Source organism: Natator depressus, chromosome 21, assembly GCF_965152275.1.
Source record: "Natator depressus isolate rNatDep1 chromosome 21, rNatDep2.hap1, whole genome shotgun sequence".
In the NCBI taxonomy this organism is placed as follows: Eukaryota; Metazoa; Chordata; order Testudines; family Cheloniidae; genus Natator; species Natator depressus.
In genome coordinates, this window is record NC_134254.1 from 741510 (window position 1) to 765329 (window position 23820).

Genomic DNA, 23820 nt, shown 5'->3' on the forward strand with positions numbered 1-23820 from the left:
TCCCAGTTTCAAAAGAATGGGTAACAGAAAATGGTTGTGGCTTAAGGTCTGCAATTTTTTGGTTCTGATGAACTGAAACATGCATGTGCGGAGTACTTAATAACCCTCTTTTTTAAACTAATTAAAACTTGAGAGACCTTAAACTGCAAAACATGTATAGCTTTAGCTTTGTCTCTGAGTTAATCCTCTCTGCTGTAAATATACAAATGCAGAGACTAGTGTGACTTGAGGGCTGGGCAGCTGCTCTCTGTGTTTATGGCTGGGAGGAGTATTTATAGCAGCTGAGTTGAAAAGTAAAGAATTTGAGGCAGACACACATTCAGATTTTACTCAAGTTCTGTCTGACTCACCAAACCTTTCTCAATACTGTAAGAATGGTAAACTCATCTTACATCAAACCAAAGTTATATGAAATGAAAGTATGCTAAATTTTTCCATATCTAATTAAATTAGCCCTAGGCAGACTTGTAATTAGGATAAGAAATGTTTTGAATCGCTTCATGAAAGAACTAAGTCATGTTCTTGCAAGGCTAAAAAGTGTTTAATGTAGCATTAATTTAACAGTACCAATAGCGTGCTAGGCAATTTGGATGAAAAGTATTTTAATAAGGGGATCCTGACTTGTTTGCAAGGTATTCCCCCTTCCCCCAACCATCTCAGTAGGTTCTCTCCATCCTTCCCCATTTTTTTTCTGTGTCAAGTCAGTATATAATCTTCATATTGAGACATGAAGCCCCATTTGCACTGATAATGCTATATGGTAACAATTGGCCCTCCTTAAGACAGCATGGTCTCTGTACGTTATGGTCAAGTGGATACTGTCACTTGATTTTGGTAAAGCTTCTCAATTTACTCTCTTCTGCATCTCTCAAATAGCTTGTTCTGTTGCAGGTGTTGTGTGGGTGTAGTGAGGGGAGAAATCTTAAAAACCTAATGCTTTTTGGAAACATAGTTATAAATAACTTCAAAGTTTGGTGCACATTCTCAGCTTTTTATGACAAGCTGGATGAAGTGCAGAGCTGAGAAAGACCCACCCATGTTTCATCAAAATGTTAATTCAAATTCCCTGTTCCTGATGGAGCATTAAAGATATGGCCATAAGCTTAAACTTTTCAAGAAACATCAAAAACCAAGTGTCTTTTTTTCCGGGTTGAATCATGCAGAGAGATGCAAACTTGTACTGCTGGTGTGTTTTAATTATGTGGAAAAGTTGCTAAGATATACTAGGACTGTGTATAACTGAAAGAAAAACTTTATTTTGAGTGCTAAGAGGTGGGGGGGGGGCGCTCTTCTCTAGCGCCTTACATGGGGAAGGGGGAAACACTAGCCACAAAACAGTGAGTCTATCCTTGTGGATCTGGCTCTGGATTTACCCATTATTTCGGGGATCCACTGAATCAGAGCTATTTGCATGGAGGCCTTGTGCTTCTGCAGTACCTCAGGTCCTCTTGTATCTCCGTAGTAGCATAGTTGTGTTAAGAGTTATGGGTTGTCTTAAAAGATTCTGATGATCCAAAATTTCCCTCTTGGTATGGTATTCTCAGATTATGGAGGAGGAATCTTAAATCAGTGTGGACTCAGTCAGTATTGTGCTTCACAGTGGATGATGGTTTCACAAGTCCTGCTGGGAGAAAGGGGGAATGATGCTGCAAAGAAGGCACTCATAGGCTGAGTTGGTGTCCTCCGCCTCCAGATGATGTGGGGAATATAATAGAAATATAGTGCTGGGAGGGACCTCAAAGTCATCAAGTCTAGCCCCCTGCACTGAGGCATGACCAAGTAAACCTAGACCTTTCCTGACAGATGTTTGTCCAACCTGTTCTTAAAAACCTCTGATGGGGAGTCCAGAACCTCCTAATTATCTAATCTAAATCTCCCCTGCTGCAGATTAAACCCTTTATTTCTTGTCCTGCCTTCAGTGGACACGGAGAACAATTGATGACACTCCTCTTTCTAACAGCCCTTAACATATTTGCAGACTATTATCAGGTACCCCCTTATTCGTCTTTTTCTCAAGCCTGATTTTTTTACCTTTCCTCATAGGTCAGGTTTTCTAAACCTTTGATCATTTTTGTTGCTGTCCCCCGGGGTCTTTCTAATTTTTCCACATCTTTCCTAACGTGTGATACCCAGAACTGGACACTGGCGCTGAGCAGAGTGTGATGATTTTCTCATCTTACTTAAACTTTTGTGTTAATACACCCCAGAATATTAGCCTTTTTTGCAGCTGCATCAACTGACGGCTCGTGTTTAATTTGTGGATCCACTTTAACCTTCTGCCAGTCCTTTCCAGCAGTACTACCACCAACCCAGTTATTCCTCATTTTGTTGTACATTTGGTTTTTGCTTCCTAAGTGCAAATTACTTCACTGCCTTTATTGAATTTAATCTTGTTGAATTCAGTCCTATTCTTCAGTTTGTCAAGGTCCTTTTGAATTCTAATCCTGAGTTCCACAATACTTCCAACTCCTCCCACCTTGGTGTTGTCTGGAAATTTTGTAAGCATGCTCTCCATTCCCTTATCCAAATTGTTAATGGAAAATATTAAATAATACTAGACCCAGGATTGACGCCTTTAGGATCCTACTAGATGTGCCCTCCCAGTTTGACAGTGAGCCATTGATAACTTCTCAATGAGTAGTGTTTCAACCAATTGTGCAATACGTAACTTCACTGTTTTCCTGTCCAGGGAACACACTTGTACTGGCTTGTGTGCAGGATATACTTATGCCCTAAATCGTTTATCTTTCACCTAGTAGCCCAATATATTAGATGTCTGTTTCCCTTTTAAGCCCTCTGCTTGTAGAAATTGAAACAGTACATGTTCAGAAAGGATTGTAATGCCCAGTGATTACTACAGAAAGAAATAGTCTAATATTATGCTGTCATTGGCTCTAGGTGTTGCATAATGAGGTTTGGAAATGTCATAAAATGACACTTGATGGTACAACTTATCTATATTGTCCGAGTATACAGTTTGTTCACTTACAGCAATGACTGATTCAAGGGACACCATCAGTTGCAAATCAGTTAAGTTTTATACAAAGGCAAAGTAGTTCTAGGTACTAGACCTGCACCTATATCTCCCTGACCACATTGGGTTTTTTTTAAAGTTTCTGGTTGTGTCCAAGACCCATATTAACAGCAGGGAAGGCTTGTTGATTAAACTGTGAAACTGACTAAACATAAAGTGCTGTCAAATGGATCATATAAACCAGGGGTTGGCAACCTTTGAGAAGTGGTGTGCCAAGTCTTCATTTATTTACTGTAATTTAAGGTTTCGCATGCCAGGGGCCAGCAGCCGGAACCCCAGACTGGCAGTGGGCTGAGCGGGGCCGGTGGCCAGGACACCGGCTGTCAGGGGCCAGGACCCCAGCGGGCTGAGCTGCCCAGCCCGTTGCCGGTCTGGGGTTCCCTCCACCGGACCCTGCCAGGTGGGATCCCAGCCAGCGGCCCCACTCAGCCCATGGCCAGCCCGGGGTTCTGTCCATCCAGGCCGGCCGCAGGCTGAGCAGGGCCGGTGGCCAGGAGCCCAGGCCAGCAGCGGGCTGAGCCGCTCAGCCTGCTGCCTGTCTGGGGTTCCGGCCACTGACCTCTGCCAGGCATGGTCCTGGCCACCGGCCCTGCTCAGCCCGCTGCCAGCCTGGAGTTCCGTTCATCCAGGCAGGCAGCGGGCTGAGCGGGGCTGACAGTCAGGACCCTGGCTGGCAGCAGAGTGCCACTAAAAATCAGCTCATGTGCTGCTGGTTGCCGATCCCTGATATAAACAGTTTAGGGGAAAAGGTTCAAATTCACATAAATGACACCTTTTGTTCACTTGGTATTGATCAAAGCAAGGTTACTGTTGCAGTGTTTTGATATGTAATAAAATTTGTTGCTTTCTTGGGAAGCATTACTGCATCTGCAGAGGCTGTCATGAGTTGGAAATGTTTGTTCTCTCCCTGGTTGGAGGTGGATCCTCTTGGGTATCTAAGACCAAAAATGGGAAAACTAGAGGGCATCTATAAAAGCAGATAATCTTGCCCATCATGGGACAAACCTGCATCATTAAGGTAGTGGCAAAGTACCTGGTGGTCAGAATTTATGGTCTATAATATGTTTATCCCAAGTATACTTAGTGTGTGTTTGTGTTTTTGTTTTGTTTTTTTTTTTTCCTTCTCCAGTATGAAGTGTAACAGAACTGAATTTACCACCTGAAACTGCTGCTTCAAGTTCAGATCAGGAAAGGAACACGCCACATTGTAACAACAAGACAAGACCAAAGAAGAGTAAACCTACACTGAAGACACAACACTTGATCTGAAACAAGAAGTTTGTGCCTACTCAACAGCTTCAAAAGAGCACGTCCCAACGCTGCTAGTAGTCTTTGTTTTCTCCAGTGCTGCACTGAAACTCCCCAGTGCAGCAGCAGTTATATTCTTTAGTAGTTTGATAGATCATTTTCCTCTCGCTGTCTTTTTTTTTAATAATAGCAGTCTTCATACTTTGAAACGTGTGCTGAAACAGAAGAATCCGCGAATACTACTGAAAGTGCAATATTTGAATATCACTGCGAGGTTGGTGCATGTACTATCTATATTAGACAGTTATAAATGGTTCTGAACTAAATCCTTCAATTATTTGGCATATAACATAAAACTTAACAAATTTTCACTGTTGCATAGGCTAGTGTTTGTTGGTCTCAAATGTATGAGGGTAGAATTAATAGAACCAGATTGCTTTCCATTACTGGCCAAGTGCATACAAACTACAAGTGACAATTCCTAAAGACACTCCATAAATAGTTTTAAGTGAAAGCAATCTTGTAAATGCATGCAATCATTTCTCAAAGCTTCTGCAATTTTTTCCAGGTTTCTCTGGAAATATCAGTTTACTCTAATGCTTTAAATCGTTATCTTTTTTAATAAAATTCCTATTTTTCCTCAAATACGGATATTGCTGCAGTTGATAGTCCCCACATCTCTAAACTGTAAGGTTAGATGTACAAGATGACTTCTTTTAGTAGTGGACTGCTGAGTTGGAGAGTACCTATGGGTCCAGTCTAGCAAAAAGCATCTGGCTTCTGCATTGCAAAAAAACAATCCAGGCTTCTGTAGACTAGTACAGCAATGCCAACCTTTTTTAAATCTGGCCTCTTGTTTGGAAGCTGCCTCGAGCACCTTTTGTGATGGGACTCTGGATAAGTGGCCCATGTAAACTGATACAGTTACCTTGTTTGATTTTGTTATATTCAGCATTATAAAATTAAGTTAAAATAGATGTAGAAATACGTCAAGCACTTGGAAAGAACTTGTTGAATTTTCCTTGCTGTTTTCTTCCCCTACTGCATATGTTCGTGTCAACCTGGGCAATGCATCTCCTATGGACTGAATTTATCTTATGGCCAATCAGTAAAAAAAAAAAAATAAATAAATCAAAATTTCACCCTTCTAGAATGTCTTAAAATTAAACCCAAACTAGCTCAAATTGTATAATGCAAAAACTTCCTTTTGAGCAAGAGAAATTACAGCAAAGTGTCTTTACCTTGTTAGTTGAGGTTTTTTTGAACGTAGTTTTTAATTTTTTTGCATATTTGTAACACTTAAATACCTCTAGTTCCAAGATATCTGGCATTTACTGGCAGTTCTACTTCAGAAGCATGCAGAGGCCATTTTTTCAAATGGATTTAATAAAACTTGGGGCCCTCTTATCAATGTGAGGTGTCTGCCACTATCACTATAGCTCTTCCAGAGTAGGTTAATTGCTTCACCCATACTGTTGCTGAACTATTTTCAGTTTGAAAATCATTTCATTCCCTTCCCCCAACCATTTCCTCACTACTGACCATTTGCAGGACACCAGCTCCTCTTTTTTAAAATAAATTTTAGTGTTGATGGCTGTTAAAGCAAATCCATAGGGAGTACTTAAAGGTGTTGCGTTCCCTTGATGCTGTCTGTCTTACAGAGGGAGGTGCCCTAGGGGCTGCACCACTTTGAAGGTGGGTATCCCAAAGACTGAAATTCTGGTCTGGTTTAGGCTTATGGCAGAAGGCTCTGCTACAGTGTAGAACTGATGAGGGCATTCTGATCATTGTAACATTTAAGGAATAAAGATATTTTGAGCATCTGTCTGAATATACCACGGTTATGGTTTTGAAGCTTCTTGTAGTTTTAGAATTTTGCCTTTGGATCTAGTGTTGTAGTGGTAAGTACGTTTGATATTATCTCCATGATATCATGTACTAGTACATTTTGGTATAGCAACTAAAATTCTTTAGGTGTTCTCTAAAGCTTGTACTACTTGCTAATGTTTAAACTGAGAATGTAACTAAGTCTTGTGTTAAGCTTTAGTTGATGTGTTTCTTGATACTTGATTTGTTTTCCTGGTGTCTGTGGGGTTTCATATTTGAAACATTTTATTCAGTCATAGAAGTTATTACTGAGTTGAGAAATTGCATCAGTCTGAACAAGACTAAGGTAAAGTGGTCAGGTTTCTTAAAAGCTTTTCACTCTTGTATGGATTCATTCTTTTAACATTTAACACATTCTTTTAACACATCATTATGGCTTATCAGAAAGCTCTAAAAATTCCAGTGTAGCAGAAAAATCTCTCTTATTCTGATATAACTGAATATGAAATAAGAAAAGGAATACTTGTGGCACCTTAATTTGTTAGCCTCTAAGGTGCCACAACTACTCCTTTTCTTTTTGCGAATACAGACTAACACGGCTGCTACTCTGAAACCTGAATATGAAATGTTTCCTGTCGCTTAGGATGTCCCAAGAAAATAGGAAAAATTATTTTGAAGCAGCTTGGTGGAGTTACTGTTTTCACAGGAGAAGGAAAGTGTCCTGCCTCACATAAAACTTTACTGATGCAAACTTGTTTTGTTCAGTTACAAGTTTTAATGTGATGGCAACAAAACCTGGGATAGTTAACTTGACTGTACAGAAACTGTTCATAAAACTCTATTTGCATTTTTATCTAATATTTACCATAAACAATTAGTTTTCAGTATTTTCACTTGTACCTTAGCTCCATGGAAGAACAGATCTTTCTATGACATGCTTCAAGGCTTTTTAATAAAATGTTAAATATGGCTGAAGAGAAATCAGCTGCCTAAACTAAGGCTTGTACAGTGGCCAGCAATTTTGCTACTATACCAAATGGAGAACAGTTAAAATCCAGGGCAATAGAAGGGTTCAGCTTGCTCTGGAAATTACATGAAGGACCGCATTCTGCAGGAAGTGTACCACTTGCAATTTCCAGTAAGAAAATAGATGAAAGTTTTCAAGTGCTCAGCACCGCTCAGGATTTGTCTTTGTCTATGTTCTGCCCTCTGTCACAGAGAAGCTTTTATAATGAAAGATATGGAACGTTAATAAAAATGGGAAAGATGAAACACTCAAGCCGTCTTAAAATTATAGGTTCTGTCAGACTTAACTGGTCTTTCAACTTTCAGATATTCCAATGTATGAGTAATGTATTGCTGGACACAGGATTTCTATGGAATTTAATTTGGAGGAACTCTCCACTGGCATAGATACAAAGCAAAACCCTGAACCTGTACCCATTTAAGTCCATGGGCATCTTCCCACAGGTTTCAGTGGCAGCCATATCCGGTCCCCTGACAACTGTTGGTAGTGTCAGGTTCAATCTCGCTGAAGTGGTAACTACTGCTTCCATTAAACTAACCTGTTCTGCTCTCCCTTTAAAATGGGACAATAGAACACCATCTATCCTGTTCTAGGGGGGAGCATACTGTACAATGGAAGAAGTTTGAAGATGGAAGGGGCTCTGAATTGAGTTGATTTTTTAGCAACTCCTATTATAATTGTAGTTTAGAGGATTTTAATTAGTCCATGTACAACATCTGTGGTAACTCCCTCTGCTCTAGAGGTACTTTTATACACTTCTCCTTCCAATGTTTATCCCCTTTTAGCCTCTAGCTTTTGTGTAGCACCTGGCTATGCTCCTGCTAATTTGAGCCAACCTGTGAGTGGAAAGAAAATGGAAATGCAGGACTAGAAATGTAGCCATGTATGCTTTTGTTGAAAACAATTCAGTAAACCTGTGCAAACAACTGAAATGCGGGTTTACTATTTCAGTGTGAAGTTCTAATTAGTTTAACCTCTTATAGGATATGGACTTGACTAACATTGACTTGCGTGTCTTTAAAGTTGTGCTAAATATTGACTAGTTATAATATTGTACTATGTTATCACAGCTGTATGAGATGGAGAACCATTATACTGTGTCATCAGATCCTCTCCCCCCTCCTGCAGCTCCCCCTCCTTCTCTTCTTTTACCTTTCTCTTCATCTTCTACCTCATCTGGGTCTAAAAAGCAGAAGAGGACCCCCCTGTATCAGAGATCTGTAAGTCAGGGCAGCAGTCTATACATCTATGTTTTAATAGCATGGGGAATCTTAGGGGCTAACGACTTTGCACATTCTCTTTTCAACTTTTCTAATATCAAACCTTTTAACAAGTTAAAGAATCCAATTCCTTCTGAGCCAGTTGGAAATCCTAGACATTTTTTTTTTTTTCCTGTATCTGTTTCAGAAACTTTTACCACATGAAAATGTCATTCCCCGCGCCCCCTCCCCTCCGGCCCCGCTTTGTTTGGGGGGGGGGGGGTGTTTAACTGCCACTTGGTCCAAGTGTATCCTGTGGGGATGTATATTATTGACTGTGACTATTTCCTAGTGTAAGCTACCCCATCTGCCTTTAATCTTAAACTATAAAATGAGGGGTTGGGATGGATCATAAAACTAAAACAGCGCTTGTGGGCTGTGTTGACACCCTTAAATGACACTCCTTCACTTTTAAAAAGTCCGTATGTAACATGTGTTCCAAGTGAAGTTCTGTTGAGAAGCAGCAAGCACAGTCCCCTCGGTTAGCAATAACTTCCAGACTGAAAATCATGTCACTCTTCTCTTATGCCACCACCCAAAGCATTGATGTAGTTTCTCTTTGAGAGAGTCAGAACCTGACCCTTGCAGGTATTTGATTGCCCTAGGCTTACTGTCCATTCTACTTAACAGGAAATCCACTACTGTTTTGTGGCTTAAGAAATTTACAGCCAGAGTTGTGCCACCTGCGTCGATCATTAACTTCACTCTGGTTGGCAAACGCTAATATGCACTGCTTTAACCATAGACTTGAGTACACGGAGTGCCTAATCCTCTGTTCTATAGTTAAAAAGTATTGCCATTATACAAGCTATTCTGAAGCCTTTTAACCGTATTAATGTTAACTAGTTTTGAGTGTTACTCTGTTTGGTGCTGTGACAGATCAGAATATATAGGTATCTGAGAACAAAAAGGAAACCTGCAATCAGTTTCTTAAACAGATACATTGGAAACTGCAACAAGTGAAAACATTAAATGTAGTATCTCAAACTGCATGTTGATGGCACTTTGTCTTGACTGCTCTCTGTGAATTGCACGATGTTCATGGTTTCTTGTCATGTTAGGGCCTCCTTTTTATAATGGTTACTAATTTGGTCTTATTTTAAAACATAAATAGCACACTTTTACTTCCAAGTATCAAAGTGTTAAGAATAAGAGATTCTTATGCAGAGCAATGGGGGGCTCCCACGTTGCATATTTATAAATCTAAAGAACTATTTCTTTATATACATTTCAGAATTGTGTGTATCTGTAAAGAGTCTTTTATAGAGAAAAGTTAAAGGATGGTTGAATTAATCTTAACTTTTTTTCCTTCTAATTCCATTATTATTGAATTAAGTTTTTTAAAAGCTCTGCCAAGCTCCAACCAACATTTAACTACTATGACAATCAGGTTAAAACTTTTTCACTGGTTAACTAAAACTTTAACTTTGACAGTCACCAAATATATACAAACACGCTTAAATAAAATGTGGCTATTTAAAAGCCTTATAAATGTTTTAGTTCCATGTGGGAAGAATCTTAATATTGCCTAATTTCCTTAATGACCTACTTCATCAGTGAAAGTAGGTCATATTTTATCTTGATGCTAATTCTAGTTTAAGACTGTCAAACATAAAGCAGTGACTATAAGAATTCTTCTATTGAGGATGCTCTTAATACAGTATTTAATTTAAAAAAAGCAAAATAACATGCCTGGGTAAATTAGAATGATATCTGACCTGATGAGCAGACTTTTTTGTGTCATCATTACAACATGTTTTTGTTAAATCTATTGGTAATACTCAAATTTAGGAAACTATCTTAGAATATGTCTAAAGTAGTTTAATTTATCATGAAGAATTGTCCAAAATTTTATTTGGCTGTTGGCCAGATGACTTTTCATAATATTCAACAGGCTCTTCACTTCATATTTATTATACTTATCATGCACTGGTGTAAGATTTTTCAAGGGTGGGGAAGAGAAACTTTGTTTTGGAATAGTTATAGCTTACCTTTCATTTCTTTAAATAGATGAGCTTTGATCCAAACCTTCTCCACAACAATGGACACAACGGGTACCCCAATGGTACTTCGGCAGCACTGCGTGAAACTGGGGTTATTGAAAAACTGCTGACCTCTTATGGATTCATTCAGTGTTCAGAACGACAAGCTAGACTGTTCTTCCACTGTTCACAGTATAATGGCAACCTGCAGGAGCTTAAAGTAGGAGGTAATAAGTCAACCAATAAGATTCTCTGCATTCTAATAGGTTTCCGAAGGGTAGCCATGTTAGTCTGTATCAGTAAAAACAACGAGGAGTCCGTGTGGCAACTTAGACTAACAAATTTATTTGTGCATAAGCTTTCATGAGATATAACCCACTTCATCAGATGCATGGAGTGGAAAATACAGTAAGCAGGAATATTCCTGCTTACTGTATTTTCCACTCCATACATCTGCATTCTAAGTTGAGTTTTTTTTAAGAATTGCAGTCTTATACCTTGTAACACAGTTCTGATACGTCTAACCACCGCTACAGACATACGCAGTTGCTTCTGACTGGCTAAACTGACAAATGAATCAGAAATCTCCCAGTAGAAAGGAAAACCAATGTGAGAAAATCCTCGGTAATTTAAGGCTTTTGTCTTCTGTCAGTGATGTTGTTTTATGGCTACCTTTGAGAAGGAGTCATGCTGGGACAAACTTAAGTGGTAGGGATAGGGAAACTATATACAAAAAGCAATACATCTTCTGCCTACTTTCCCCTGTTTGTGAGTCCATAGGCTACGTTATTCCCAGATGTACTCCATTAATTTCAGTGGAGTTACACTAGGGATAGATGACCTTATTTCAGTAGGGAGACATTATTCCCCCACAGTTCTGCTTGATCTGGCAGTAAAGATTAAAAACAGAATTTCACGACACGTCTATCATGGAACCTGATGTCGTTTAGTATTGAGTCAGCTGAAGGTATTAGAGTTAGGTTGGAAGTGGCAAGACTTTAAAACACAGATCATTAGCAGAAGAGGAGAATAAACTTAATGATTATTATCAGGAGAAACTTCCACAAGCAAAATGGCCTTCAACAGCAGTAAGGGTTCACTTGTGTTCAGACAGCAGAGTGTAGAGCTAATAAATGTCGTTACCTTACGCGTGTTTCTCCTTTTCCCTCCCTTTCCATTACTTTTGTTTCTTTGTCCTTTTGTTCTCTGCTTATTTTTTTGATATATTTTTTTTTTAAAAATAGACAATGTGAATATGGCACTTGAGAGTCCTGTGTCGTCATTGTGGTTTTGATTCTTGCAGATGATGTTGAATTTGAAGTATCTTCTGATCGCCGAACTGGAAAACCCATTGCTGTTAAATTGGTGAAGATAAAACCAGAAATTTTACCTGAAGAGCGAATAAATGGACAAGTTAGTTGCTCTGATGTCTAATTTCTATATGCAAATAATTTATATCCATTTTACTCTAATACAAAAGGACAAATCCCATTTTTGCACGCATAATCTTAGTTGCATAAATTTTTCAATTACATGGAAATTGTTTTTTATCTGACTTTGGCAAAAATATGAAGATTCAGTTTGGGCTTTTATTTAACCCCAAACGCTTCTTACAGTCAGCAGAAGTACTGTGAGTTTGAAACTTTGCAGCATGGCATCCTCTTGTGGATTACATTTAAAGTGCATCCCTGAGTGTGTAGTAGAGGATATTAAAGTTCAGTTTGTATTGCACAGTGCTGCTCCTGAAATGATTAGCAATGGATTTTTTTTTTTTTTTTTTTTTGACTGGTAGGTTGTGTGCGCTGTTCCTCACAATTTAGAGAGTAAATCTCCAGCTGCCCCGGGTCAGAGTCCAACAGGGAGTGTATGCTACGAACGTAATGGGGTAAAACTCATGTATTTTACTTAAACTTTTGAGTGACCAACCAGTGTGATCTGTACACAGAAAAAAAATAAAAATTGGCACTTGTTTTTGAAGTAGACAGTTTAAACTGCAGTTGTCACCCAGTCTTAATTTTTCTCTAAGAACTACAACCACTAATTACCACAAATATAGAAACCTCTGTTGACTTCCATATGTTTTTTACAACTTACTCTGCCATAATACCTTTGTTAAAGAATTTAATGTAGAACTAAATACCTAGTTATAGATTCTTACTAGTTATGATTATGATTTAATGTCAGTTAATATTAACAACTAACTGTTCATAGGATCTTTATTTTCTTGAACTTAACGCTTTTACCCTTTGGAAATCAACTTAAATGTAATGGTAATACTGTGTACAAACCTTTCAACTCCTCAAGTTGCTGGGTATGGACTCAGCAAAACCACGAGCACCAAGGAACCAAAACGTTCTCGCATGCAACGTTTTCACAATTTCCAACTTTTCACAAATGTTGAAATAGTGTAACTTGAAATGGAAAATAATTATTAAATTAATGCCACATTGACATTTAATCTTGTTTAAGGCAAGGCTGCGTTTTGCAAATAGAGTAACGCTAGTGAACCTTAATTTGCAGGAAGTGTTTTACCTGACTTACACCCCTGAGGATGTTGATGGAAATGTACAGCTGGAAACTGGAGATAAAATAAACTTTGTAATTGATACAAATAAACAGTAAGTTGATACTTCTATTTCCTTATTACACACCGAATTAACAATGTGGTGTGATGGTTCAGAAACGCTGGGCTGGAAGGGACGTTGAGAAGTCATGTGCACTTAGGCAAGACCAAGTAAACCTCGACCATCCCTGACAGGTGTTTGTCCAAACTGTTTTTTAAAAACCTCCAATGATGGGGATTCCACAACCTATCTTGGAATGCTATTACGGAGCTTAATTACTCTTATAGTTCGTAAGATTTTCATAATATCTCACCTAAACTTTCCTCAGTCTAGATTAAACCCATTACTACTTGTCCGACCTTCAGTGTACATGGAGAACAACTGATCACAGTCCTCTTTGTATCAGCCCTTAACGTATATCTGAAGACTGTTATCGGGTCCTCCCTCAGTCTTCTTTTCTCAAAACTAAACATGCCTGGTTTTTTACTTTTTCCTCATAGGTCAGGTTTTCTAAACCTTTGATCACTTTTGTTGCTGTCCTCAGGACTCTTTCCAATTTGTCCACATGTATCCTGATGTGACACCCAGAACTGGACACAGTACTCCAGATGAGGCCTCACCAGTGCTGAGCAGAGTGGGATAATTACCTCGTGTCTGTCTTATGACACTCATGTTAATAAATGCTAGAATATTAGCCATTTTTGAAACTGTATCACATTTATGCTGTCTGATTCCCCCCCGCCCCTAATTTCCAGGTTCTTCTCACCAATACTACTGTATAGCCAGTTATTCCCCATTTTGTAGTTTTTGCATTTGATTTTTTTTTTTTTGTATCCTTCCTAAATGTAGTACTTGGCTTTATCTGTATTCAGTTTCATCTGATTAAATTCAGACCAATTCTCCAATTTATCATAGCTAGTGCTTACACACAAGATTTAGAAATCAAAACTTGTTTACCAGAATTCCTGAAACTGTCTTTTTGATTGTGTTGGCCAAAGGTGCCGTATGTCTGGTGCAATTACTTTTATCAAGTTTAAAAGTAATTGCATCTCTTATATTTAGTTCTGTAAAGAACTATCGAATCTCAAACATAAGTCTAGCATTTCTTGCTTTAGTTCAAAGATCTTAAATTGCAAATGGGTGTATATTTAAAGCAAGAAAAGATTAGCTAAATAGACCTTTACTTAAAAGATTTTTAGTTTTATTTGGCAGGAGTAGCATGTTCTAGTTTCCTCTACCTTGGCCTGTCAAATAGCAAATAAGAAAGCTGCATTAAATCTGATATGCTTATGAAATTTGTCTCATTATTATGAGGCACTGCTTAGGTCCACTTTGTCATCGTAGTCTACCCTTTTTCCTAGTACTGGTGCTGTAAGTGCTCGTAACATTATGCTATTGAAAAAGAAACAAGCCCGCTGTCAAGGAGTAGTTTGTGCCATGAAGGTAAGTAGGATTTACTCTTAACTTTTTAAAGCTGTTTGAAAGGCGCAATATATGTATATGCTCTGTGTAGTAAAGATTGGGCACAGAAGGCACTTAAACACTTCAGGACTTGATCCATTAACAGTTTTTAACACAATTACTCTTGACTATTTCTTTTCTTTAAGATGGCTGTAGTAATGTTTTTTTTCCCATTATATGTGTCTTAAGTTTCAAAAAATCTTTATACAAATGGTTCAGTAGCTGTAGATCAGCGTTTCTCAAATGACACCACCAGGAGCTCTTCTTGTGGTCACAGCCTCTTGGGCTGTTTTTGGGGGAGGAGGGAGTAGAAGCCCCTCCCTGTTGCTCCTGGATGCACTGCCTTGGTGTTGGTTGCTGGGGCCACCAGCAGTGGTTGAGCCCTGCTCCCCCTGTGGAGACACCTTGGGCACAATGGTGGAGGACCAGGCAACCGGTGAGTTCCCCACCTTCCCAGGGGTGATGGGGTTTAGGCTTCCGCCCTGGGGTGGTGGGGCAGAGGGAAGGCAGGCTCTGGCCACAGGGCTTCAGGCTCCAGCACCCCCCCGTCTCCCCGCACCACCCCCGCTGCCTCCCCCGACCCTCCCATCCAGGGCTTGATTTGTTCCCAGGCTTGACAGGGCTGAGTAAGTCGGCTGTGAAAAGCGATACTTGTATGCTTGTTAATATCACTTTTCACAACGGAATTACTGGCTAGCAATCATTTAAATTACAATGATTTGGATGTTTATATGCGCATATTTATTTTTCCTAAAGTAAATTAAGTATTTTAAGAGTGTGAGAGCGGCCACCAGCAAGAGTTGGTGGCTGCACTCTGAGGCCACCAAAAATTTGTCCTGAGAACCCCTGCTGTAGATCATCTGGGGGCACGCTTAGTCTGCAACATTTTATTTGGCTTTTTCTCATTGCTTGGTTTTATCTGAGGACTTTACTTTTTATCAGAGTTCAAAGTAAAGCTATTGTGTTGGTGTTTTGGACAGTTTGCTAAACATTGTATGTTCTCTTAGGAGGCTTTTGGATTTATTGAAAGGGGCGATGTCGTAAAGGAGATATTCTTTCACTATAGTGAATTTAAAGGTGACTTAGAAGCCTTACAGCCTGGTGATGATGTGGAGTTTACAATCAAAGACAGAAATGTAAGATCAAATTCAGTAAAATTGAAGACAAGATTCAAATACATATAAAAACTGACAGTCTTCTGGTAATTTATACCTCTTACCTTGTTTTGATTTACTTTCTGCTCATAGGGTAAAGAAGTCGCAACAGATGTAAGACTACTGCCTCAAGGAACTGTTATTTTTGAAGATATCAGCATTGAACATTTTGATGGGACTGTAACCAAAGTAATCCCAAAAGTACCCAACAAGAATCAGGTAAATTTAAATATTTCTTAGAGGCCATCTTCCCAACATTTGCATGTCTGAAATAGAAGAAAGGTGTTCATCTAGTCCAAATTGTATTGTGCTGCTCTTACATTTCAGCACAAATGCTGAAACATGAAGATACTGCTGTAGAGTGGTATGAGAGGGTTTTATCTCCAGCAGCACAGTTCAGATTCTAGCATCTTAGCCCCATAACATTATTCAAAGTAAAATTATTACATTATGGATGTTATGTTACTAAAAAATCACTACTTGTATCTGTAGTGGCTGCTACCAATGGGGAAGGTTAAAGAGCAAGTGTTAAGATGACTCTACATTTTTATGTGAATGGTAAAAACGATCATCTGAATGTAAAGAACTGTTGTGGAAATGTGAACTAAAGGGACACGGGTGGAGGGAGAATCCTGCCTTTTAAAAGGACAGAGACAGATCTTTTCATCTGCTGCTGGGTTGAAAAGTTTGGGGGTTGGGGTTGGGGTTTTGTTTTGTTTTTCTTGAGGATTGTTGTGGGTGATAACTCAGACAACATCCAAGGTCCTAAATGCAGACATCGTTTGATCTTTCTTTTGAGGAAAGCCTAATAGGTGTACCTCACCTTTCAGAACAGTTTGTTACACTGTATCCCTGTTTCTTCAAGAAAATACTCTATCGTAGAAGGTATCTGTTTCCTATGATTGTCTTGAGGCTCAAGGGACTCCTACATTAGACATACTACCCCATCTGCGAGTCAGAAGACTGAATATAGAAACAGGTTGACACTTTTATTCAACAAGTGCTTGAAAACATTAATGAGTTCTGTTTTGGGGCAACCGCTGAAGTCTTATTAGTTTTACGTAGGAGGCAGGCAGCATGAGCCACTGAATTGCTGTAACCCTGGGTAGGTCACTTAACCTGTCTTAGTGTTCCCATATGTAAAATCTGATGTCTGAAGTCCTAAGTAGTAATATACTGATACTTACAGGAAAACTCAAAGACCAATTCATAGTCAGTTGAAGTACAACTAATGAATTTCTTTCAAGGCTCAGTTTAGAGCCTGGAAGGAATAGCTGGTTCATCAAAAATTTCTCTTCCTTTCTATGGGGCCACCAGAATGACCCATTGCCCGGACGCATCAAAGTTGACTTTGTGATTCCTAAGGAACTTCCATTTGGAGACAAAGATACAAAATCCAAGGTGACGCTACTGGAAGGTGACCATGTTAGATTCAACATTTCTACAGATCGACGTGACAAATTGGAACGAGCCACCAATATTGAAGTTCTTCACAATACTTTCCAGTTTACTAGTGAAGCTAGAGAAATGGCAAGTATCTCTTTTTAAAAAAAAAAAAAAAAAAAAATCTTTGTATATAGGCATGTACTGGGGGGGGGGTATGATGGCTTAATCAGGATTGTTCTGAGGGTTTTTTGTTTTAAGTTGATATATTCTGATGCATCTCTTGACATCTTCACTGAAAACGACTCTGAAGAAAAATGCTTTCCCTTTAGTAGTAGATTACGTTTAACACAGTACTGTACTGTATTTGCTTTTTTCCTCTACTGCTTCCTGTGTACTTCTGGTTCCAAATGATTGTGTGTGGTTGACTAGTCAGTTCATAATGCTGAGGTTTTACTGAATTTTAAATTAAGGCTCCCTGTTTGCCAACTTTTAAATCAATCCACTCACCCTGAGGTTCAGACTCTGAAAACTGATGTTAACCCCAATTGTTCCTCTCTAAATCCACATAAGAACTTGTTAGCTCTTCAGACTGTGCGTGCCCTCTACTTCTAGTCTAAGAATCAAGCGCAAAAAAAATCCATGTTTGCTCCAATTCACAGTGGAATTCATAGAGCTGTTTTGGATGCAAAGTCTCTAACAGCATGCTTGCCAAGGGATAGATTCCCAAAGCTTAAGATAAAAGCTGCTGCAGGATCTACTTGACCGCTACATAAGGTTCCTCCTAAGGCTTCCTGCACATGTGACACCTTCAGTATGGTGTGATGGAGAGCTGGTTAAAAGACTTCATTTTTTTTTTTTTTTCTTCACAGGACAGCTTGTGCTGCTTAGTGATTTCAGGAGCTCAGACTCTCTGGTGGACAACACCAAAGAATGTGCTGAGGGGGATGCCTTTCATCCCTATAGACAGTTGAAAAGGAATTAACTGCGATTTCAGCATAATTTGGGGAAGTTGCTTGGGCCACCATATAATTCAGCATCTCAAATCCAACCATACACCATAAAATATACTTAACTCTAGGTGATCTGCCTTAAGAACTTTTTCTTCTGCTGTAAGTCTTGACATGCATTTTCCATATATTATAGAAGTGGGCAAGGAGGAGCTTGCCCTTGGTATCCATTTTAAGAAGCGGTTGGGTAGCATTTTTACTTACTCAGCAAAGACCTGGAACTAATTGACTTAGAAAAAATATTTGCTGCTAAATAGCTCACTCTTTGGTCATACTGTTTTGAGTAGCTGGATGACAACTGGCACTCATGAAAGTGTTCACAAATGGTGCATGTTTCCTGAAATTCTTCCCAGATCTGGATTACTCACCATTGGCCTGTTAGTCTCTTTTCTAGTAATGGTGCGGAAATGATACCATGTGACCAGTTGCATGCTGTTTATTGCAGAGAGTGGATAGTTGTAATGAACAATTCACAAAGTATTCAAGGTCTGAACTTAGTCCCAACTATTTGGCAGAAATCAGGAATTACTCACATACAGAAAGACCTAAATTACTTGTGTTCAAATACTGTTTGACAAGTTCAAGCAAAGAAAATACCTTGGGTGCCTTCCTGAGTTGAAAATGCAATGTTGAATATGAAGTCTCTCAAAGAGATTGATGTTTGTCTTCAAATTTCTCCTTTGTAAAAATGAGGTATTTTGAGTTCCTACTTTCTGTTAGAGACGGCGGGGAACTAGTCTCTTATGGGATGGTTTTTCTTCCCAGCTACATACTAAACTCCAGCTTCGGTTTCTCAGTTTTGCTAGCATCAAACCTTCAGTTCTTCTGCCAGTTCAGGTGGAGATCCTGTCGCAAGGCAGGTTCTTCACTAAGATCAAATATTTCTGGAAGCTGGGATCAAGGCATTAGTCATGAGGTCAGATACTGATTGCGAATGAGAAAATAAACTAATCTTTCTAGGCAGCCATAAATCTTTCACAAGAGAAGCATATGCTTTAAAGATGAAAATATAATCTTTGGTTTCAGTCAGACGTTCCAGACTTTCCCTGAGTTCTCTTAGGGTCGCTTGGTAGCTGTATCTGCATACAACTGTGGTTGTGCATGAATCCTCTGCAATAGTACATCCTATTAAGTTCTTACAAGGACTACTGACCCTTCCTCACTTGAGTCTTAGGACTTCTGTCCAGTGCTTGCAGAGCTTAGAGGCAGGTTTTGAGCCTTGGGGTGATGTGTCTTGGAAATGTGGAATTACTTTTTTCCTTTGGACCACCCTCTAAGAATTGTTACTACTAGTTTCCCACAATGGGATCTATATCAGCAATTCTGAAAAGGAGAAAGATGCTTCTTTATACTGTAACTCTTCTAGGGATTGCATATAAAGATCCATACTTACACTCCTCTCCCTTTTCAGAGACTTTGAAATGCAAAAGAAACTGGGTTGGATCCATTTTGCATCTCCTCTTGTCCCTGGGGTTGCATATTGTGATCTACAAGGGAGCACATGCGTGTACCAGCAGTCATTCTTATAAGGCTCTGGTCATGTGCTAAGGATATTATACATCCCACAAGTGCAGCTCTGTGCAGACAGACATCTTAAAAACTCTAATTACTTTTCACTGGCTGCAGCAGCTGACAAGGTGTCCTGTATCTTTGTGTGTCCCCAGGGTGTGATTGCAGCAATGAGAGATGGCTTTGGTTTCATTAAATGTGTTGATCGGGATGCCCGCATGTTCTTTCACTTCAGTGAAATTCTGGATGGAAACCAGCTCCACATTTCAGATGAAGTAGAGTTTACTGTGGTTCCTGTGAGTAAAATTACAACTTTTTAAATACTAATAGAAGTATTGTGTTCACTTTAAAGTACGGTGGGTCTTGTTTTCCAGGATATGCTGTCTGCCCAAAGAAATCATGCTATAAGGATTAAGAAGCTTCCTAAGGGCACGGTTTCATTCCACAGCCAGTCAGATCACCGCTTTGTGGGCACTATAGAAAAAGAAGCCACTTCTGCCAAAGCCACTAGCCCAAATAAAAGCAAAGAGAAGGTAATGCTGTTTCTCTAGGTGTGCATTAGCTGTTTAGTTTTCTGCCTTGAACTGAGGATACACTTTTATAAAATGTATTTAACTTAATTTCTGGAAATATTTGCCTAGTCATGAGTGACTGTACTGCATGGCTAATGGTAAAAGTCAGCTAAACAGCTGGTATTTGGCTGAAGCAGAATAATAGAAATGCAACTTCTGGCTCTCAGAAGGGATGTAGTAGCTGAAAACATTCGTTCCAGTCTTGTGTGGAGTAATTGTCTTCAGAGCCTTGTGGGAAACTTCTCCTCCTTTGTTAGTGGCTTGCCAAGTTGTGTGAATTTGCCAAAACACAGGCTAGAGGTAGAGTAGGCATATCCGTGCCTCCAAGTGTTTAAATTGTACCATCAAAAGTGACAGTGCTCACTACTTAAGTTTCAGCTAAATGCCTATTTGAAATAGTGGCACACACCATTTCAAAAACGTTGTATAGGTAAGCCATGTTTAACTGACAGGAATAGTCCCAAATTTTATACTGTTTTCAGGTTCTGAAGTATGTCTGCCATTTGGTTATTGCCTTTACTGACTACTGGACAGCTATTGTGTAAAACAAGTGTTACATAAACTGCATTTGTATTGACTCAGGCACTTAAAAAGCATGCATCTACCAATTAGTCTCTGCGTTATAATGAATCTTGTTGTTTCTCTTTAGGAAGCTGAAGAGGGGATAATCGCGTATGATGATTGTGGAGAGAAACTGACTGTTTCTTATCAGGCCAAGGATGTGGAAGGATCTACTAACCCTCAGATAGGAGATAAGGCAATATAACTAAGTTCCCAAAATATGTGATCTTTCTGTGAGCTACAAATTGTGACCTTTTGCTTTACCCAGCTATTGCGGTCAAAGACTAGTTCAGAAAGGAGTAAAGAATAATGTGTGAACTGTTTTTTCCTCTTTACTCTTCTGTTATACATTCCCTTTCCCATTTTGGTATTCAGTACACTTCTTCAACCAGGCCTGGTGAATAGCCTTCCTCTCTCTCCCTCCTTCTCTTCTCTCCCCTCCACCCCTCTTGCCAATTATACAGAAGATATTTCTGAAGCTCTTGAGGTGTGCCTCATCTAAGAGTTGTACATTGCTTTACTGGTAATTACTTATATGGCATCGTATATGTAAAGGGTGCTCAAATGGTAAGAGATTGTTCCTGAAGAGCTTAAACTGAATTAGTGTAATATGCATGGGAAAATTGTCTGCATGTTTTCCTGTGAGGACTGTCCAAGAGGATGTATGAAAAGACTTTATGCAAAGTGGATTTGAAGGAAAGGGAGAATGCTTGTTCATGGTGTGTGGGAGGCTATTCTTACTGTGGGTGGTGATATAAAATGCATAAAGTAGGCAGAGGGACCAATGAGAAGATCTGGAAGGAAACCCAGGTAGAGTGGTTGGTCTTCAGATGGCATACCATGAAAATACTATTTGTTCAAGCTGATAACCCCCTTCCTCCCCACAAGACCTAAACTGAAATGGACTGTGTTGTGACACTCAAGCTTCTTGAGGATGGAGACAACTGTAGGACAGAAAGGTGAACTATAGGGAAATTATACCTTGTATGTGGGTACGAGAATTGATAACAGCATGCTACATGGTTAGTCTGCCTTTAGCAATAGCTGCTTACTGCTCACCTGCTGCTTCACATGGAGTAAGGGAAGTCCAAGGGGAACCTATTGAAGTAGATATGAGTGTAATGGGTAGATGTTTGAAGAGCAGTCCTCAACAATGCACTTAAACAGCAAAGGTCTGTAGCGCTTAGCGTCCGTGGCCACACTATACGACTGTATTCCAGGTGTCTAAAGGCTTGACAGGGTTAGTACTGATCCAATGCAACCAAGCTAATGATGGACAATCATGTGGCCGCCTCCAGACCATGGCCAGGTAATTTCTTCTCCTGAGCTCAAGTCCAGTCTTGAGGGCTGAATGTGTGGGACTTTCTCTGAAGCAGGCTATATGGTGAAAAAGTGCCAGACAGTTGTGACAGATGGTGACTTCAGTCTTCTGAAGGCCTGTTCTCAGTGGGATTCTGTCTGTCCCTAGAGGAAGTGTGTGAAGGCAGGACAAGATTAGGATGATCAATAGATGGCTCAGGCAGTGGTGCTAAAAGGGGGTTTGGGAATGTCTGACCACTGGGAAGCATTCCTGGACAGAAGACTGTTCTTATGGGATGGACTCCACCTCAGTAATGAGGGAAATGGACTTCTGGGATGGAGGTTGGCACAACTTATTAAAAGCTTTAAACTAGGAGTTCAGGATAGATGGTTGGGAGATGCTAATATTGAGAGGGAGGAAAATCAACTCAGATAATACAGTAATGGGGAAAGGAACAGAGGGTAAGCAAATGGATAACAAGAAGAAATGACAATAACAGGTGGGCAGTACTGGCAGTAAAATGACTGTATGTAATTGGGCGGGGAATATGGTTGAAGTGAAGAAGAAAGAATTAAGGTGTCTGTACACCAATGCAAGGAGCCTGGGTAACAAAACGGAGGAACTAGAACTACTGGTGCAGGAATTGAAACCTGATATCATAGGGATAATGGAAACATGGTGGAATAGTAGTCATGGCTAAAATACAGGAATTGAAGGGTATGTGCTGTTCAGAAAAAGGCAAGGGTGGTAGTGTAGCGTAGCTTATTAATGATGAGTTAAACTAAAGAAACGTAGAAGTGACGGAATGGATATAATGGAAACTGGGCCAAAATCACTTGGGAGAACAGAGGCTCTACTGGGATAGTGCTTGTGCATAACCATTTTATGGTTAGTACTGATAAGTCTTGAGGACCTCACAAGAACTGGTTATAGAGGACAAACTTGGTTCGAGTGATTGTGACTTAATTCAGTTTTAAGTGGAAGGATAAACAAGAATAGGTCTCCAACCAGGGTCATTGATTTTGAAAGGGCAAACTAAAAAAATTAAGGGAATTAGGAAAGTGGAGTCGATTTTTAAAGAACTCAAGGATCTGGATGTTGGAGGAGGCTTGAAATTAGTTTCTGCAACTTAAAGTATTGAAAGCCTGCATCCCAAGTAAGGAGGAAAAAATTTGTAGGGATGGATTGCAGGTCAAACTGGATGGAAAAAGCATCTGAAACAAGTTACTATGAGAGAGCAGAATGAATGGCTCAAGGAATGCTACCTCTTGGAAGCCTTAAAGTATAGGGGAAAAGGTGAGAACTGCTAAAAGCCAAGCAGATTTGGACCTTGCAAAGTAAATTAAAACTGACAGTAAAAGATTCTTTATCCATACTTTAAAAAGAAAAACAAAGAAATGGGAGTGCTAAGCGTTGAGGATGGGGTGCAGATCATAGATCTAGGTTTGGACCAACACCTAAACAAATACTTTGCCTCAGTTTTTAACAGGGATAGTGAGGAGCTTGGGGGCAGTGGCAGGGTAACTAATGTGGAATAAGGATAAGGAAGAAGAAATTACCACATTTGAGGTGGAAGCCAAACTCAAACACTTAATGGGACCATATCCACAGGCCTGGATAATCTCCATCCAGGAATATTAGAGGAACTGGCACATTAAATTGCAAGTCCAGTAGCAAGAATTTCTAACAAATCTGTAAACTCAGGGATTGTTCCCAAATGATTGGAGAATTTCAAATATGGTATCTATATTTTAATAGGAAAAAAGTGATCTGGGAAACTACAGGCCCATTAGTTTGACCTCAGTTGTATGTAAGGTGATAGAACAAATTTTGAAAGGGTAGTTGAAGACATAGAGGTAAACAGTAATTGGGATAAAATACAACATGGTTTTGCAAAGATGAACCTGAGCTTTCTGTGAGAAAATAACT

General features: G+C 39.5%; 1 protein-coding gene across 6 annotated transcripts in view; it reads left to right on the forward strand.

Moving 5' to 3' along the window:
• The window catches only part of CSDE1 (cold shock domain containing E1), a 53207-nt gene that overhangs the window by 1878 nt on the left and 27509 nt on the right, over positions 1-23820 (forward strand). For 2 of the 6 annotated variants that reach the window (XM_074936153.1, XM_074936154.1), the window contains exons 2-13: positions 4164-4556; positions 10406-10604; positions 11681-11790; positions 12170-12262; positions 12898-12995; positions 14303-14384; positions 15410-15538; positions 15650-15775; positions 16874-17086; positions 19614-19754; positions 19833-19991; positions 20680-20787. In XM_074936153.1, coding sequence (XP_074792254.1) covers positions 10406-10604; positions 11681-11790; positions 12170-12262; positions 12898-12995; positions 14303-14384; positions 15410-15538; positions 15650-15775; positions 16874-17086; positions 19614-19754; positions 19833-19991; positions 20680-20787 — 1458 coding nt within the window. In that variant the 5' untranslated portion in view covers positions 4164-4556. Of the gene's footprint in view, positions 1-4163; positions 4557-8200; positions 8357-10405; positions 10605-11680; positions 11791-12169; positions 12263-12897; positions 12996-14302; positions 14385-15409; positions 15539-15649; positions 15776-16873; positions 17087-19613; positions 19755-19832; positions 19992-20679; positions 20788-23820 lie in introns of those variants that run through there. The other 4 variants (XM_074936155.1, XM_074936151.1, XM_074936156.1 and 1 more) reach the window with 4 other exon arrangements.